This window comes from Carettochelys insculpta, chromosome 2 (genome assembly GCF_033958435.1).
Source record: "Carettochelys insculpta isolate YL-2023 chromosome 2, ASM3395843v1, whole genome shotgun sequence".
Lineage (NCBI taxonomy): Eukaryota > Metazoa > Chordata > Testudines > Carettochelyidae > Carettochelys > Carettochelys insculpta.
In genome coordinates, this window is record NC_134138.1 from 232068169 (window position 1) to 232084454 (window position 16286).

At 46.3% G+C, this 16286-nt stretch overlaps 1 protein-coding gene across 3 annotated transcripts in view; it reads right to left on the reverse strand.

Moving 5' to 3' along the window:
* The window catches only part of ASB4 (ankyrin repeat and SOCS box containing 4), a 79072-nt gene that overhangs the window by 50829 nt on the left and 11957 nt on the right, over positions 1-16286 (reverse strand). For all 3 annotated transcript variants that reach the window (XM_074984708.1, XM_074984707.1, XM_074984706.1), the window contains exon 3: positions 2642-3132. In XM_074984708.1, the coding sequence (XP_074840809.1) occupies positions 2642-3132 (491 nt within the window). The remainder of the gene's footprint in view (positions 1-2641; positions 3133-16286) is intronic.

The following is a 16286-nucleotide window of genomic DNA, read 5'->3' on the forward strand; positions in this document are numbered from 1 at the left end:
CTTAGCAACTAAGTAAAAGAAGCAGTGAAAGATAAAAAGGTATCATTTTAAAAGTGGAAGTCAAATCCTAGTGAAGAAAATAGAACAGAGCATAAACTCTGGCAAATAAAGTATAAAAATATAATTAAGAAGGCCACAAATGTGAAGAACAGCTAGCCAAAAATTCAAAAAGTAACAGCAATTTTTTAAATACACCAGAAGCAGGAAGCCTGCTTAACGACCAGGGATGCTACTGGACTATAGAGATGCTAAAAGAGCACTCAAGAATGATAAGGTCACTGTGGAGAAAGTAATTGAATTATTTGATTTAGTCTTCACATCTAAAGCTGTGAGGGAGATTCTCAAACCTGAGCCATTCTTTTTAGATGACAAATCTGAGGAACTGACTCAGACTGAGGTATGATTAGAGGGAGTTTTGGAACAACTCACCAAGATGAGATGGCATTTACCCAAGAGTTCTGAAAAAGCTCAGTGTGAAATCACAGAGCTACTAACTAGTGTCAGAGGGGTAGCTGTGTTAGTCTGTAGCTTCACAAATAACTAGCAGTCCTGTAGCACCTTAGAGACTAGCAAATTTATCATCTGAAGTGAGTCTTACCTACGAAAGTTCATGGCCTAATAAGTCTCTGATAAGTGTAGCTCATTAATCTCTACCATGCTAAAGGACTGCTTGTGGTTTGTAACCTACCCTGTAAATCAGCTCCTGTTCCAAATGGCTGGAAGATAGCTAATGATGCCAGTTTTTAAAAGGGTTCTAGAGGTGATCCTGGCAATTACTGGTTGTTAAGTCTAACTTCAATACTGAGCAAATTGGTTGAAACCATAGTAAAGAACAGAACTGTTAGACAAAAAGATGAACATAATTTGTTGGGGAACAGTCAACATGTTTTTTATAAAAGACAAATGATGACTCACCAATCTATGAGGATTCTTTGAGGTGATAAACAAGCATGTGAACAAAGGGGATCCAGTAGATACAATGTATGTAGATTTCTAGAAAGCCTTTGACAAGGTCACTCACCAAAGGCTCTTAAACAAATTAAACTGTCACAGAGTAAGAAGGAAGGTCCTCTCATGGTCAGATGACAAGTTAAAACATAGGAAACAAAGGGTAGGAATAAATGGTCCATTTTCAGAATGAAGAGAGATAATTAGTGGGGCCTTGCAGGGGTCTGTACTGTAACCAGTCCTATTTAACATATTCATAAATGATCTTGAGAAAGAGGTAAATAGTGAGCTGGCAAAATTGCAGATGATATAAAACTGCTCAAGATAGTTAAATCCACAGAAGACCGAAGAGCTTTCAAAGGATCTCCCAAAACTAGGTGACAGAGCAACAAAATGGCAGATGAAATGCAATGTTTCTAAAGCAAAGTAATGCATACCGGAAAACATAATCCCAACTATATATATAAAATGATGGGGACAAAATTAGCTTTTACCACTCAAGAGAGAGATCTTGGAGTCACTGTGAATAGTTCTCTGAAAACATCCACTCCAGGTACAGTGGCAGTCAAAAGTGCAAACAGAATACTGGGAATTGTTAAGAAAGGTATAGAATATAAGACAAAGAATATCTTATTTCCTCTATATAAATCCCTGGTATGCCCACATCTAAGTGGAAATTTGGTCTCCTCGTGTAAAAAAAAAAATTGGTATTTGAAAAAGTTCAGAAAAGGGCAAGAAGAATGATGAGGGGAATGGAACAGCTGCCATTATGAGGAGAAAGTAATAAGATTGGACTTTTCAATTTAGAAAATAAGTGACTATTGGGGGATATGATAGAGATATATAAAGCCGTGACTGGTGCAGACAAATAGAATAAAGAAGAGCTATTTGCTTCTTCCCATAACACAAAATCTAGGGGTCACCAAATGAAATTACTAGGTAGCAGGTTTAAAACAAACAAAAGGAGTATTTCTCCACACAATGCACAGTCAACCTGTGGAACTCTTTTCCAGAGGATGTTGTGAAGGCCATGGCTATAACAAATTCAAAAAAGAGCTAGATACTTTCATTGAGCATAGGTCTCTCAATGGCTATGTACCAGAATAGACAGGAATGGTGTCCCTAGCCTCTGTTTATCAGAAGCTGGGAACAGGCAACAGGGGATGGATAACTTGATGATTAGCTGTTTTGTTCATTCCCTGTTGGGCACTTGACATTGTCCACTGTCAGAAGACAGAGTACAGTAGGGTCGCAACATTCGCGAGGGTTTGGTGTTCAGAACCCTCGCGAATGTTGATTGTCACGAGTAGGGGGTGAGCTCAGAGCCCAAGGGAAGCCGTGGCAGCAGCTGGCACTGCCAGCTCCGGAGCCTCAGGGAAGCTGCAGCAACCACCGGCGCTCCCTGCCCAGAGCCCCAGGGAAGCTGTGGCAGCTACCGGTGCTCCCGTCCATGGAGTCCCAGAGAAGCTGAGGCAGCTGCCAGCACTCCCAGTCCCAGAGCCTTGGGGAAGCCACAGCAGCTGCCGGTGCTCCTGCCTGGGGCCCCAGGGAGGTGGCGGCTGCCAGCACTCCTGTTGCTCGACTTTTAGCAACGCAACTGTGGCAACAGAGGAGTGTCGCTAAAAGCTGCGTTGTGTAGACAAAGCCTAACTTTATCCCAGATTAGCGCCACCGACCCATCAATAACCTTCACCTTGTGGAACTGCGGAGGGTATATTCTAGCTGCTCCATGATTCAGTAACAGTTGGTAGCAGATTTCAGGCTGGGCGGCTGGCCGCACAGATGTCACCTTCAGAACATATTGTATGGGGGCGCAGCCATTGACATCCATCAAGTTCGCTTCAGCCCCAGCTTCAAGCAACAGGTCCATCAGCACATGGTCACAGTTCCAGGCAGCTTTGTGGAGGGGTGCTTTGAAATCTTCATCTCGAGAATTAACTTCGGCTCTACAGTCTAGCAGCATCCTACAGATTAGGTGGTGTTCTGTGCTGTACTCCTGCTCTTTAAAGCGAAGGGCCCAGTAAGCTGCATAGGCCAGTGGTGTTTCCAAGTGGTGATTGACAGCATCAACATCTGCTCCTTGGTCCATGTAAAATGCCACCAGTTCAGGGATGCCAAACCGTGCAGCTGTGTGCAGGGGAGTCTCTTCATCCCGATTGTTTGTTTTGATGTTCACATTTGCTCCTGTTAAGAAGAATCAAAGGAGACATTTGTTCAAATACACATTGATTTTCTACACCAGTTTCAGAAAGATACTGTATATTGGGGTCTCAAACTCACTTTACCTTGGGGCCAAAGCCACCCGTAAATCCTTCCAGTTGGCCAGCAGCTCTGGCAAGGCTCTGTGGGTGGGGGCAAGGGACTCTGTGCATCCCCCCCCTGACCCTAGCATGTTCCCCCAGCCCCAGCTGCTACCCCCAGGTGATTTATAACCTGTCAGAGGATCCCACCGTCACTGCCAGCAGTGTGACAGGGCTAGAGGAAGGTCCGGCTGCCAGCTCCATGCCGCTGCCGCTGCCAGCTGTGGCCCAGGGGAGGAGCGTGCAGAACCAGCCCGTCCATAAGGTGAGCTGTGAAACTATTAATTTGTTTTGTGCAACTGACTAGATATCAGTGATGCCAACTGATTGGAGCACAAGCATCCTGATAAATGGGGCTTTTTTTTCTGGAGAGGCCCAGCCATGTAGTTACAATAAAGCCAGATTGGACAACTCCCCTACCTGGCACTTCATGGAGCACTATCAACTGTGATCGCTCTGAGTTAGTAGGCTATGCTTATGTGTCGGTGCGTGATATCAGAAGAGAATCCTGGCCTTCTTTTTCTTCCTTTCTTTCTTTTTTTTAAGGAAGACTTTAGGTCTCCTGGTTTGTGGAGAAAAGCTAGAAAATGTGGCCCGAGTTCAGCCAAAGATCTTACACACCAAATAAAAAGATCCCCAAGTGTATTTTTGTTGGTGATTTCGAGAAGCCAATCTCTTTTTGAGGGAGTGGGGCAGCTGGGTTATGAGTTTTGAACTCCTGGAGCTGGTAATACAGTACTTGAATGTTGATAGTGTCTCTCTGCCCCCACCTTGCCCCACCCCCATGTCCAGGAGCCCAGAGAGAGAGTGCGAGCCTACAAACTTCACCCCTCACATTAACATCTGTGCCCTCGCACTGATATCTGCTATTCTCACCCAAGGTAGCCGAAAGCAAAACCCACTTCCTCCGTGCTCTGCCCATGCCCCTCACCTCGCTGGCTGAAGAAGCACATCAACTCAGGTGGCCCCCTGACCAGCATGTTTTGCATCACGGCAGAGGCAGCCAGCACAGATTCCTGGACCAAGTAGAGCCCTTCACATCTGGGACTATGAGAGAATGAGGGGATCGAGGTGCTTTTGGGAGTCATGTGTGTGGATGAGTGCTCATGCCCCATCTCCACCCCCTCTGAGCCGGCAGCCACGCAGGCCTAGTTAAATAACTTTTTCAAAATATTTTGTGGGCTGGACTGGGGAAGTACTTGGGCTGCACACAGCCAATGGGCCAGGAATCTGAGACCCCTGGTTTATACAAAGAACAGCTCCAATAGGACAGACTGGGAGACAGCTGCTCTTGAATAGCTAATAGTCCATTAGTTAAAGAAGCTGCCTAGGATATGTGAGATGCAGATTCAAATCCTGGTCTCAAGCAGGTAAAGAAGGGTCTTGAATGTGGTTTTCTACATCCTACATGAGTGCCCAAACCATCAGGCCATTTGCTACTCTAGGATCTGTTTCTCCCTCCTCTGCTCAGAAATTTCATCCTGGATCTAAGCAACATCCCAACAAAAGTTTAGTTGAAACTGATACTATGACAGTTTCCCCCCTCCCCCACCACATGCTTTATGAAAAGTGGCTTATAAATATAGATATGCATAATTGGTTCTCTGCAGTTAGAGTTACTGCACCCCTCAAAAGCAGATACTGATCCACTTCAGCTCTGGGAGGATGCAGTTCTAGGACACAGTTCCCAGGAGACCATCCCCCAAAAGGGACCAAAACCCCAAATAAAATCTGTCTCTGCAAGTTTTGCATGGAGAGAGCTCATCAGGTAAGCCCCCTTTATCAATGAAAGGAGATATGCGCAGTTGTGCCCCCAGGCAACAATTATTTATACTGAGTTCGATCATTTTAAAAGAGTTTTTATTCATCATCAACAGTAGGATTTAAATGGTTAGAAGTGAAAACAGACAGATCAAAGTAAGTTACTAAATTGCAATAAAAAGAAAATGCATAGCTGGTTCTAACTCCCTTAAGAAACCTATCACATGTAGATTCTTACCCTACATAGCTGTTCTCACGTCAGGTAGCATCTTCAAACCAGAGCTGTTCTTTTGTTCTGATTTCTTGAACAGCCTTTTGTAATCTTCTTTCTCTTTAGATGTGTCAGACAGATTCCAAGGAAGTCTGAACACAAAACCTAATAGCCTCCCATGCTTAAATAGACTTTCCCTAAAAGGTGGCACGGGGTGGGAGCAGACGGGGATCTTTGCTCTATAATCCCGCTTCCCAGGGAAAAATGCTGAATCAAAATGGCTTTCAGTACCAGATGATATGGTCACATGTCTTTGCTAGCACCAACCATCTTTTAGACTTACAGGACAAATAAGGCTGTTTGCAATTTGTTAAGTTGATCACCTAGTCATTAGGGTTCCCATGACATGAGTAATGAATCGCTCATCAGCACATTTAAAACTGTAAACAGACTTACATTTCATATTTCTAACATCACATAGAAAAATAATATGTGGACCAAATTAGAAAAGAAAGATCGAGCAGATTGTAGCATTAAAATTGGTAAGTTACGTGAGGTATTGTGTCCAAAGCATCTCTGAATTATCTGAGTTTTCATAAGGCATGGGGGCATCATCACAGGTATATTCCCCAAAAATATTTGGTCATGTTGAAAAGTTCCCAATGAGGTGCACTTGGGAACAGTGTCAGGCCTATGCAGATTTCCAAAAATCTGTAGAAAATTACCACCATCAGAGTCTGCAATAACTCACACGCAACACTGGAGCAGAATATAGGGCAGATTTAGAAGAGGGGGCACAGTCACTGGCCCCCTTTGCCGCCAACCTTTCAAAGAGACTGGGAAGTTGGGTGGAAGGCTATGTGTTCCAGGTGGAGATGGACATGGTCCATGACAATGGCCTCTGAGTTTCCTGTGCCTCCACTGCAGATCTAACAGCTGATGAGCATGAAATAGTTCACATTTAGATCCAGATTCAAGCTTCCCAGCTCCGGTCTATCTGTATCTTTTGGGTTCGCTCAGTTTCATATTCAAATTTTTTTCTGAAATTCTTTCTGGTATAAATCAGGCAGCAGAGAAAAGGGGATACTTTTCACTTTTATGTCAATAAAAAGCCCAGGACAAAATTAACACCCCTGAAAGCAGTTGCTGCAGGCATCTCACTTAATAGAAAGTCACGGGGAAAAGCATTCTGAGCCAGACCCACAGGTGGTGTAAATCAGTATAGTTCAACTTAAGGCATCACTTCAGGATCAGACCCTTTTCTTCAAGCTGTTAATAGACTTAATCAAACTGCTTCATGCCCTGGTAAATTAATATTCCTGCTGAAACAACAGCTCCATCTAGTGTGCAACCAGTTCCTCGCTTCTGAACAGAGGCCAAAGGAAAAGGAGTATAAAGTCTGTCTTTCTCTTTGTATTGTTTCTACCCAAATCATGGGAGGCAGCTTCATTCCTGATTACTGTGACTGAGTTTCTGATTGTCTCCCTCCATCCTTGCTACAGTTTGCCCTCAACAATTGCAAGCCATTGCAGAACCAAAATTATAAGCTGATGGATTTCACTCTCCAGAATGAAGGAAAATCAAAGTTAGCAGAATCAGGAGCACAGAAGAGGGTCAGGGCAAGCACTGTAACATGCTCCCGGGAGCCTCAGTCTTATGGAAGCCCCTCCATGGTTATGTCTAAAGAGGGCTGATGCCTCTAATTTTCCACCCTTGCAAGCCCAGATAAGATTTTGTGCCAGCATCAGGAACGGGTGAGGAGGAGAAAGCAGAGTGAACAACTAGGTCCGGCTCACCAGGCTGATGGATCGGATGGAGGCTAACATGGACAGAAAAGGCAGAAAGACAAGAGCTCTGTTTTAGTCACCCTGGGCTTGAGTTGTTGCTGGGACGTGCGGTCAGGGATAGCAGAGAAACAACTGAAGACGTGGGGCTGGGCAAGACAGGAATGAGACTTACACTTGTGAGCCTTCAGTGCAGGCGCGGGAAGTGAAGGGGGTATGTCACCATGCACTGCTAATCAACTGCCTCTCTTCACCCCAGAGCTTTCGTGTGGAATCTCGATATTTAGCTTGCAAAGGAGTTTCTGTTTATAAAGTGCTTTGGGATGAAAGGTGGCTCTGTCATTCTCAGTTGTTATGGTGTTAGTGATAACTAGGAGGAGAAAGCCTTCAGAATATGTATTTTCATTTACATGCATCTTACACTGAATTTGCAAGAGCACGTTTTCCTTTTTAGGCTTTTCTGTGGTAGTGAAACTAACACCCACTCTCAGGACTGTTTGCTTCAGGAAGAATAAAGCTGATGGTGTTAATTTTCTTTTCTACTGCACAAAATAATAGGTACCTTCCAGCCGAAGGAAAGTGGTGTGGTAACGTGCTTGGGATCATAATGGCTTTGCCAACAAGGCATACGCAAGCTCTGAGAAGTCCATGTAAGAAAAGGTCCATAATAATAACACATGTAACAAACGAAATCAAAGAGCTCGCCTTTGCCATAATTCCAATTACAGGTTGGACTGATAGCACTGCCTATTACTGAGATCACTCAATTCCTTTCAGGATAAGACGTTGCTTTCAGTTAGTTATAACTGTGCCATGCTTTAAGCACTTGGGCTGAAATTTCCGATGCTGCATGTTTGTCTCAGGTTGAACGATTCTTGGAAAATTGCAGCCCAAGCAGTTCAGCTATTTCCAAGTACAAAGCTGGGGAAAATACATGTCTTTGCCCATGTTAAAAAAACACACACCTGTTTTTAGCAGCTCTATAGAGAGATCATATTTCCCAACACTGAATAAGGGATACCTGGTAAAATTACTGGCAGTCAAGTGAATTCAATAGCAATCAGCACTATGCAGTAATAACATTAAAATTAACAGCACGTTGACTAAGCCCAGGGCTTTTTTTCTGGCGGAATGCACTGGAACGGCATTCCACCACCTTTTCCCTGTTATTTTAGTACCACAGGGCGCCTCCAGCCACAGCTCACACCTCCAGCTACAGGGTGCTTCCAGCTGTGTCTCACATACCCCAGAGTGCCTCCAGCCATGGGGCGCTTCCAGCCACAGGGTGCCTCCAGATGCAGCTCATGTGCTGCCTCCAGCCATGGCTTGGGCCCTGCGGGGTGCCTCCAGCTCGGGCTTGCACCTCCAGCTCATGGCTATTCACAGAGCACATGGCCCCTGCCATAGCCAGGTGGTCAGGGAGCCTGCCTAGGAAACCTGCATGGTTGCTGGCTGGGAGTCACCCAGGTAAGTCTGCTGCCTCTGAGACCCCAGACCCACCCTCCACCCAACCATCTGCTCCCCTGCTCCTGCCCCTCTTCCATGCAACCCAAATCCTCTGCCCTCCTCCTGTACCCATACCACCTCCCAGACCCTGCATCCCAGTCATCTGCTCCAGGTCACAACCTCATAAAACCATAGAATGCTAGGACTGGAAGGGATCTTGAGAGGTCATCGAGTCCAGCCCCCTGCCCTCATGGCAGGACCAAGTACTGCCTAGAAAATCCTTGATAGACATTTATCTAACATGTCCTTAAATATCTCCAGAGATGGAGATTCCACAACCTCCGCAGGCAATTTATTCCACTGTTTGACCACCCTGACAGTTGGGAACTTTTTCCTAATGTCCAACCTAAACCTCCCTTGCTGCAGTTTAAGCCCATTGCTTCTTGTTCTATCCTCAGAAGCCAAGAAGAACAAGTTTTCTCCCTCCTTGTTATGACACCCTTTTAAATACCTGATAACCGCTATCATGTCCCCCCTTAATCTTCTTTTTTTCCAGACTAAACAAGCCCAATTCTTTCAGCCTTTCTTCGTAGGTCATGTTCTCTAGAACTTTGATCATTCTTGTTGCTCTTTTCTGGACCCTTTCCAATTTCTCCACAACTTTCTTGAAATGTGGCACCCAGAACTGGACACAATACTCCAGCTGAGGCCTAACCAGCGCAGAGTAGAGCGGGAGAAAGACTTCTCGTGTCTTGTTCACAACACACCTGTTAATGCATCCCAAAATCATGTTTGCTCTTTTTGCAACAGCATCACACTGTTGACTCATATTTAGCCTGTGGTCCACTATAACCCCTGGATCTATAACCCCTAGATCCCTTTCTGCCATATTCCTTCCTAGACAGTTGCTTCCCATTCTGTATGTGTGAAACTGATTGTTCCTTCCTAAGAGGAACACTTTGCATTTGTCTTTAGTAAACTTCATCCTGTTGACCTCAGACCATTTCTCCAATTTGTTCAGATCATTTTGAATTATGACCCTGTTCTCCAAAGCAGTTGCAATCCCTCCTAGCTTGGTATCATCTGCAAACTTAATAAGCGTACTGTATATGCCAATATCTAAATCATTGAAGATATTGAACAGAATCGGTCCCAATACAGACCCCTGTGGAACCCCACTTGTTATACCTTTCCAGCAGGGTTGAGCACCATTAATAACTACTCCCCTGCCCTCTATCTATCTAGCCCTCTATCTATGCCCCAACCTCCTCCTGCCCTCTATCACAGCTGAAATCCCTGCACCCCCTCCTGCACCACAGTCCCCTGCAGCAGGTCACAACCCCCTTTTCCCCTAATTCACAACCCAACCCCATGCAATGAAGGTCACAACCACTTCCTTCACCCAAACTCCCACCCAGACCCCAGGCACCCCTGCACCCCAGTCTCTTACCCAAGCTCCTTTCTGCACACAACCTCTATCCCAGATTGTGCACCTTCTCCATTAATGTCATGGAAGGGTGCAGACCTTGGCTACTTTCCAAACTCTTGGTGTGGCCTCTCATCAGAAATTATTACCCACCCCTGAGCTAGACTGAGGACTGCAGCAGGCCCCTGGGGCTCATTACAAGACAGTGGGTTGTTTAATTCTCTTGGAAGAAGGGCAGGGCCATAGTATGAGGCTGCCCAATGGTAGGCCATGGATTGAGACCAGTGTGGGTCTGGACAGGGAGAGAACTAGAAGTGCCAGAGGTGGGATGCTGCTAGTAGAGGGTCACGAGAACTGTGACCCTGTGTAGGGAGTCATGAGAGCTGATTCCCAGACAGCTCAGCAGGAGGTGCTGGGGCAGAGATTCAACCCCCTGACATTGCCTTCTTCCCCGCTTAACTTAAAATAGTTGTTACATATTTTAGGCAGTTTTTAAACATCAGGGTGGGGCGTACAGTTCCACTGGGTCGCTTTCCACCAAAAAAGTGTTCGAAGACCATTATTTTGAATTGTTTTCATTAAAATTGAACTCCCTAACCCCTCTGAGGAATCATCAGACATGAGTTCTGGTGCCTTTTTTTCTAGACAAAAAGCACTGTCGAAGCCCCTGTTAAAAAGGAATAGTGCACAGCTGGAGTCTTTCTACTTACCTTCTCTAAGGTTTGTATGGGGAAAGGTGACACAAAGACACACTTCTTTACACCTCTCTTACTTGAGAATGGGTACAATAGAGTGACCTGATGCAACCCTCCCTGCCCAGTGCTCTCCACTCTCCATGCCTGGCTGGGCTCCTGGGACAGACCCAGCTCTCCTGGTACCTGGTGCCATATCTTCTCCAGGCCACACACAGGGGCATGCAGGGTCACAGGGCAACTTTCTCCAGAATTCTCTGAGGGCTCACACCAGAGCACGGCAGCAGCTGCCCTTTGGCGCTGTGCACGGGGGTAGAGCTTGGGGGTGACTTGGCCCATGTCTTTTCAGAAATCATCTAGTCCACTTTACACCTCCTCCTTCCTGTGGCGAGAAGCAGCTTGTTCCTTCCTGCCCATAGAAAGGCAGCTGATAACTCCAAGCTGCTGCTGGCCACCAACAGAACCAAGCTACTCCTTGTCCCCTGACTACAGCTCAGGCAGGAAGGGGTTAACCCCCAAGCATGACTTCAGCCAGCCAGGCCAAAGAGGTAGCTTAGCAGGAGGGGTGCACAGAGGACATAGCAGTCTCACACTTCCAAGGTGCAGGCCCTAGGGTGGGGTGGCTCATGAAGAAGGTACTTAATGCCCCTGCCCAGCTTGCGGAGCCTGTAAGGTTGTGGTGTGAACAGACTAGAAATAATTTCCTCCCCAAGACCCCAAATATTAGCTGAGGGGCGGAGATGCTTCCCTATGCCAGCACTGTGCAGGGCGTTAGCCTCTGCAGGGCTCGGCTCCTCCTGGCCAGCCAGCATCCCAGGCCATAAAGCCTTGCACTTTCCCTGGGCACCAGCCAAGCCAGAGGCAGCGCGGGAAGGAAGGAGCCAGCCAGCCAGGCTGTTGGTGAGCTGAATGATCTGACCAGGGCCAGTTGTCTGCACAGTGCTGGGAGCAGGACGCACCCTGCCGGGGAGGAGGTACAGGAGCAGCTGGGCTGAGGGGCTGAAGGGGACAGCTGGGAGAGCCCAGTGGGGGGGGGCATTTAAAGGACAAATGTGTGGGCAGCAGATGTGCATACCCAGCAACCATTTCCCCACACTCACCTGCCACTGCAGCAAACAGCCAGTGCTGGCTGGGAATGGACAGAGGTGGCAGGACGTAGCTGGCCAAGAGCCTGTGTAACCCATGTAGTGGTACCATGACCACTTCACAGAAAAAGAACATGTCCTCTACAACCTAAGTTGTGAGCCAGCTGCCCTTTAGCTCAAGCTGCAGAGGTGCCTGCACTAAGCTCCAGAGGTCCGAGGTTTGAGTCCCCCTGTGGGCAGTTACACCTGTATACAGCAGAGAGTGTACTGATGGAGCAGTAGGGGCAAACAGCCATCCCTGCACGCTGCAGCTTTGCCTGACCTCCAGCCTTGCACACTTGCCCCTGTTGCCAGCCACGGATGCCCCCCCAATTGCTGGTGGGATCATAAACAAGGATCCAGGCAGCAGGAGAACCCACCAATACTCAGAGGAGCGAAGCAACAAGGAATCTGAGACAGGGGGCCCATTCTTAAGAAAGAGTAGAGACACCTGCAGGAGGGCTCAAATGCAGGACTGTCCCTTTAAAAGCTGGACATCTGCTGACCCTAATTATGATGTGATCTATAAGTTACACAAAGGAGCCAGACTGAGATTGCACAGGCAACGTTCATTCTGGTATTCCCTAGTGTAAGGAATGTGGCAGCAGGAACGCGACGCTGCTGAAGGCTGGGAGGAATGTGTCTCCCAGAGATCACTTGCGTAAGAATGCAAAGGTGTGCATGTGTGATAGCTTTCAGGCAAAGCCTAATGGGTAGCAAGTAAGCCATGAGATTTGGTCTATTGTTAAGACGTTGTTGTAAAATTACAATTTATGCTAACACTTAGGCTGTGTCTACACAGGCACATGTCTTTGAAACAGTCATATTTTGAAGATTACTAATGACTATTCAGTGCCTCATTAGTAATCTTCAAAATGGCCATTAGCATGGCTATTTCAAGGATTTCCGCCTGTGTAGACACACCCTTAGTGTGGGAGTTGTGCAATCTCACCAATGCTCTAGGTTTTTGTGGGGGGACAGGGCAGTCATCATAGCTGCATAAAACATTGATTACACAAGGCTCCCTGGTTTAAAGCATTGTAAGGCAAGTGGGGAGGACTAGTTAAGCCAGGCTTATAGCTATATGGCCAGGGTATAGGCAGGGCTAAGGCACTTATCAAGCTGGCTTAACTAATACCTCTCCCTTATGATGCTTTAAACCAGGGAGCCCTGTGTAATCAATGTTTCTTCTGCTACAAATGTGGTCAAAAAGAACACATTGCAGCAAAATGTCAAAAAAAAAAATCCAACCCTAGTGTACCAAAAGCAAAGGGTCACCTGGGAAAAGGTTGGGAAATGGCTACAGGGTTTGGGAAAAGAGCCGCCTACACCCTCAGGTATTAAAGGTTCCCCTAAAAAAAACAGACCCATGGCCTTCCCACAAGGACTAATAGGGCCTAAAGCAAAAGTCAGTGTAAAGCTGTACTTAATACAGGATCTCAAGTGACTATCATATTCCAGTCATTCTATCAACAAAGGCTTGGGCACCTGCTTATCCATCCACTGACGGGTCTCGGCCTGTGTGAACTCAGCATAAACACCCCTATGCAGGATATATCACAGTGCACCTAAAGTTCCCGGAAGAAGTGGCAGGGGTAAAAGAGGAGGTAGATACAGTTGCCTTAATATGCCCTGACCCCAAGGGGATCTCTAATGTGCCTGTATTAATAGGGACCAACTCCAGTCTCTTTAAAGTACTGGCAAAATACTGCAGACGACAGGCTGGGGACCAATACCTAAGCACCCTAATGATTCATGCACTTTGTGCTAAAGCCTACAAAAAAATTAAGAATGTTAAACAGAACTCACCTAAACTACCAATGGGTGCCTTAAGGTATGTGGGCACAACTCCTGTAGTAGTGCCTGCAAGGACAGAGCAAGAGGTGCTCACCAGGAATACCTGGCTAAAGGGCAGTGGAGGGACTCTAGCTATGGTAGAGCAATCAGCTAATGGAGGCCTTCCTGACGGAGTGCGGGTTCCCAGTGGTGTCATAGTCTTACCCGCTAAAGCCCAAAAAAAGGTGACTATACTAATTGCTAGTAAAACAACTCATAATATTGTTGTAAAGCAAGGGCAAAAAATAGCAAACCTTTTTAAGCCCAAAGCAGTAATAAGGCCTCAGTGTGGCACCCCGGCCCCAACAATAGATCCAAAAAAATTTAACTTTAAAAATTCACCACTGTCCAAGGAATAAAAGACGCGGTTAAGGGAGAAGCTTTGCAAAAAATCAAAGGTATTCTCACTGCATAAGTAAAATGTAAAATATGCGAAAGGGGTCAAGCACAACATCAGACTGCATAATTCTCAACCTTTCCGGAAAAGGTCTAGAAAGATCGCCCTTTCTAAAATAAAACATATGCAACAACATCTTCAAAAGCCGGCAAAAAATGGCATCATTACAGAGTTCCGCAGCCCATACGCTTCACCCATTGTGGTGGTCCATAAAAAAAATTAAAAAACTCAAATGTGTATTAACTACTGCACCTTAAACAGCCATACCGTAATTAATCAGTACACTATGCCATGAATCTAAGATGCCTTAAACTGCCTGCTAGAAGGCCAGTGGTTTTCAGTTTTAAACCTTCAAAGTGAATATTATCAGATTCCCCTGGGAGCAAAAAATAAGAAAAAACCAGCCTTCATCTGCCCATTAGGGTTCTACCAGTTCAAACGAATGCCGCAAGGAATTTCTGGGGCATCAGCCACATTGCAGTGTCTTATGAAAAAAGTTGTAAAAAACATAAACCTACTGCAAGTCTTGGTTTACTTAAATAACCTAATCACATAAAAAAAACATTAAAGAAGCATAAAAAAAGACTTCTTAAGGTCCTCGACCGGTTGAAGGCCTATGGGTTAAAACTTTCTATCAACAAATGCCAGTTCTGTAAAACATCGGTAAAGTATGTGGGTCACATTGGCTACGTCTACACGTGAAGCCTACATCGAAGTAGCCTATTTCGATGTGGCGACATCGAAATAGGCTATTTCGATGAATAACGTCTACACGTGCTCCAGGGCTGGCAACGTCGATGTTCAACATCGACGTTGCGCAGCACCACATCGAAATAGGCGCTGCGAGGGAACGTCTACATGCCAAAGTAGCACACATCGAAATAAGGGTGCCAGGCACAGCTGCAGACAGGGTCACAGGGCGGACTCAACAGGCAGCCGCTCCCTTAAAGGGCCCCTCCCAGACACACTTGCACTAAACAGCACAAGATACACAGAGCCGACAACGAGTTGCAGACCCTGTGCATGCAGCATGAATCCCCCGCTGCCGCAGCAGCAGCCAGAAGCCCTGGGCTAAAGGCTGCTGCACACGGTGACCATAGAGCCCCGCACGGGCTGGAGAGACAGCGTCTCTCAACCCCCCAGCTGATGGCTGCCATGGAGGACCCCACAATTTCAACGTTGCGGGACGCGGATCGTCTACACGGTCCCTACTTCGACGTTGAACGTCGAAGTAGGGCGCTATTCTGATCCCCTCATGAGGTTAGCGACTTCGACGTCTCGCCGCCTAACGTCGAAGTTAACTTCGAAATAGCGCCCGACGTGTGTAGCCGCAACGGGTGCTATTTCGAAGTTAGTGCCGCTACTTCGAAGTAGCGTGCACGTGTAGACACAGCCATTGTGTCCCAGGAAGGTGTAAGTACTAATCCAAACAAAATTAAGGCACTTGTCACATGGCCACGTCCCAACAATTACCGGAAGCTTAAAACCTTTCTAGGATTTAGTAAATACTACCGTAAATTTGTAAAACATTATGCTTGCATTATCAAGCCTTTAAATAATCTCACTCGCAGATACCCACTCAACAAGAGCAAGACTAAGACCAAAGGTAAGGGAAGGCCCTCAAAACTTCCAAAGCAAATGCGCCGTGGTCTGCTAAAGCCTTTTAAATCACAATGGAATAAAAGGTGTAAAAAAGCTTTTCAAAAGATCATTAACTGCCTAACTCATGCTCCAGTCCTAGTATTTGTCAACCCAAACAAACCCTTTATTTTACATATGGATGCCAGTTTAAAAGGATTGGGGTGGTTTATACCAAAAAGTGGACAGCAAACATAGACCTGTGGCCTTTGCCAGCCAAGAATTGTCTAACCATAAGACCTGTTACCCCACCCACAAGCTAAAGTTCTTGGCCTTAAAGTGGGCCATCACTAAAAAGTTTCATCACTACCTGTATGGTGCTAAGTTCCAAGTATGGACAGACAACAATCCATTAAAGTATGTATTGACAAGTGCTAAGCTAAACGCGACTGGGCAGAGAAGGGTGGCTGCCTTGGCCAGCTATGAGTTCAGCGTACAGTACCGATCGGGAAAAAGCAACATCGACGCAGATGCATTGTCACGATGCCCACAGCCACCGGAAATTGCTGAAATTCCTCTAGATGAAGTAAGAGCCATTTGCAATGTGTGGGAGTTGTGGGATCTCACCAATGCTCTGCGTAGTTGTGGGGGACAGGGCAGTCGCCATAGCTGCATAAAACATTGATTACACAGGGCAACCTGGTTTAAAGCATTGTAAGGGAGGAGGGGAGGGGAACTAGTTAAGCCAGCTTGCTAAGTGCCTTGGCCCTGCCTATGCCTTGG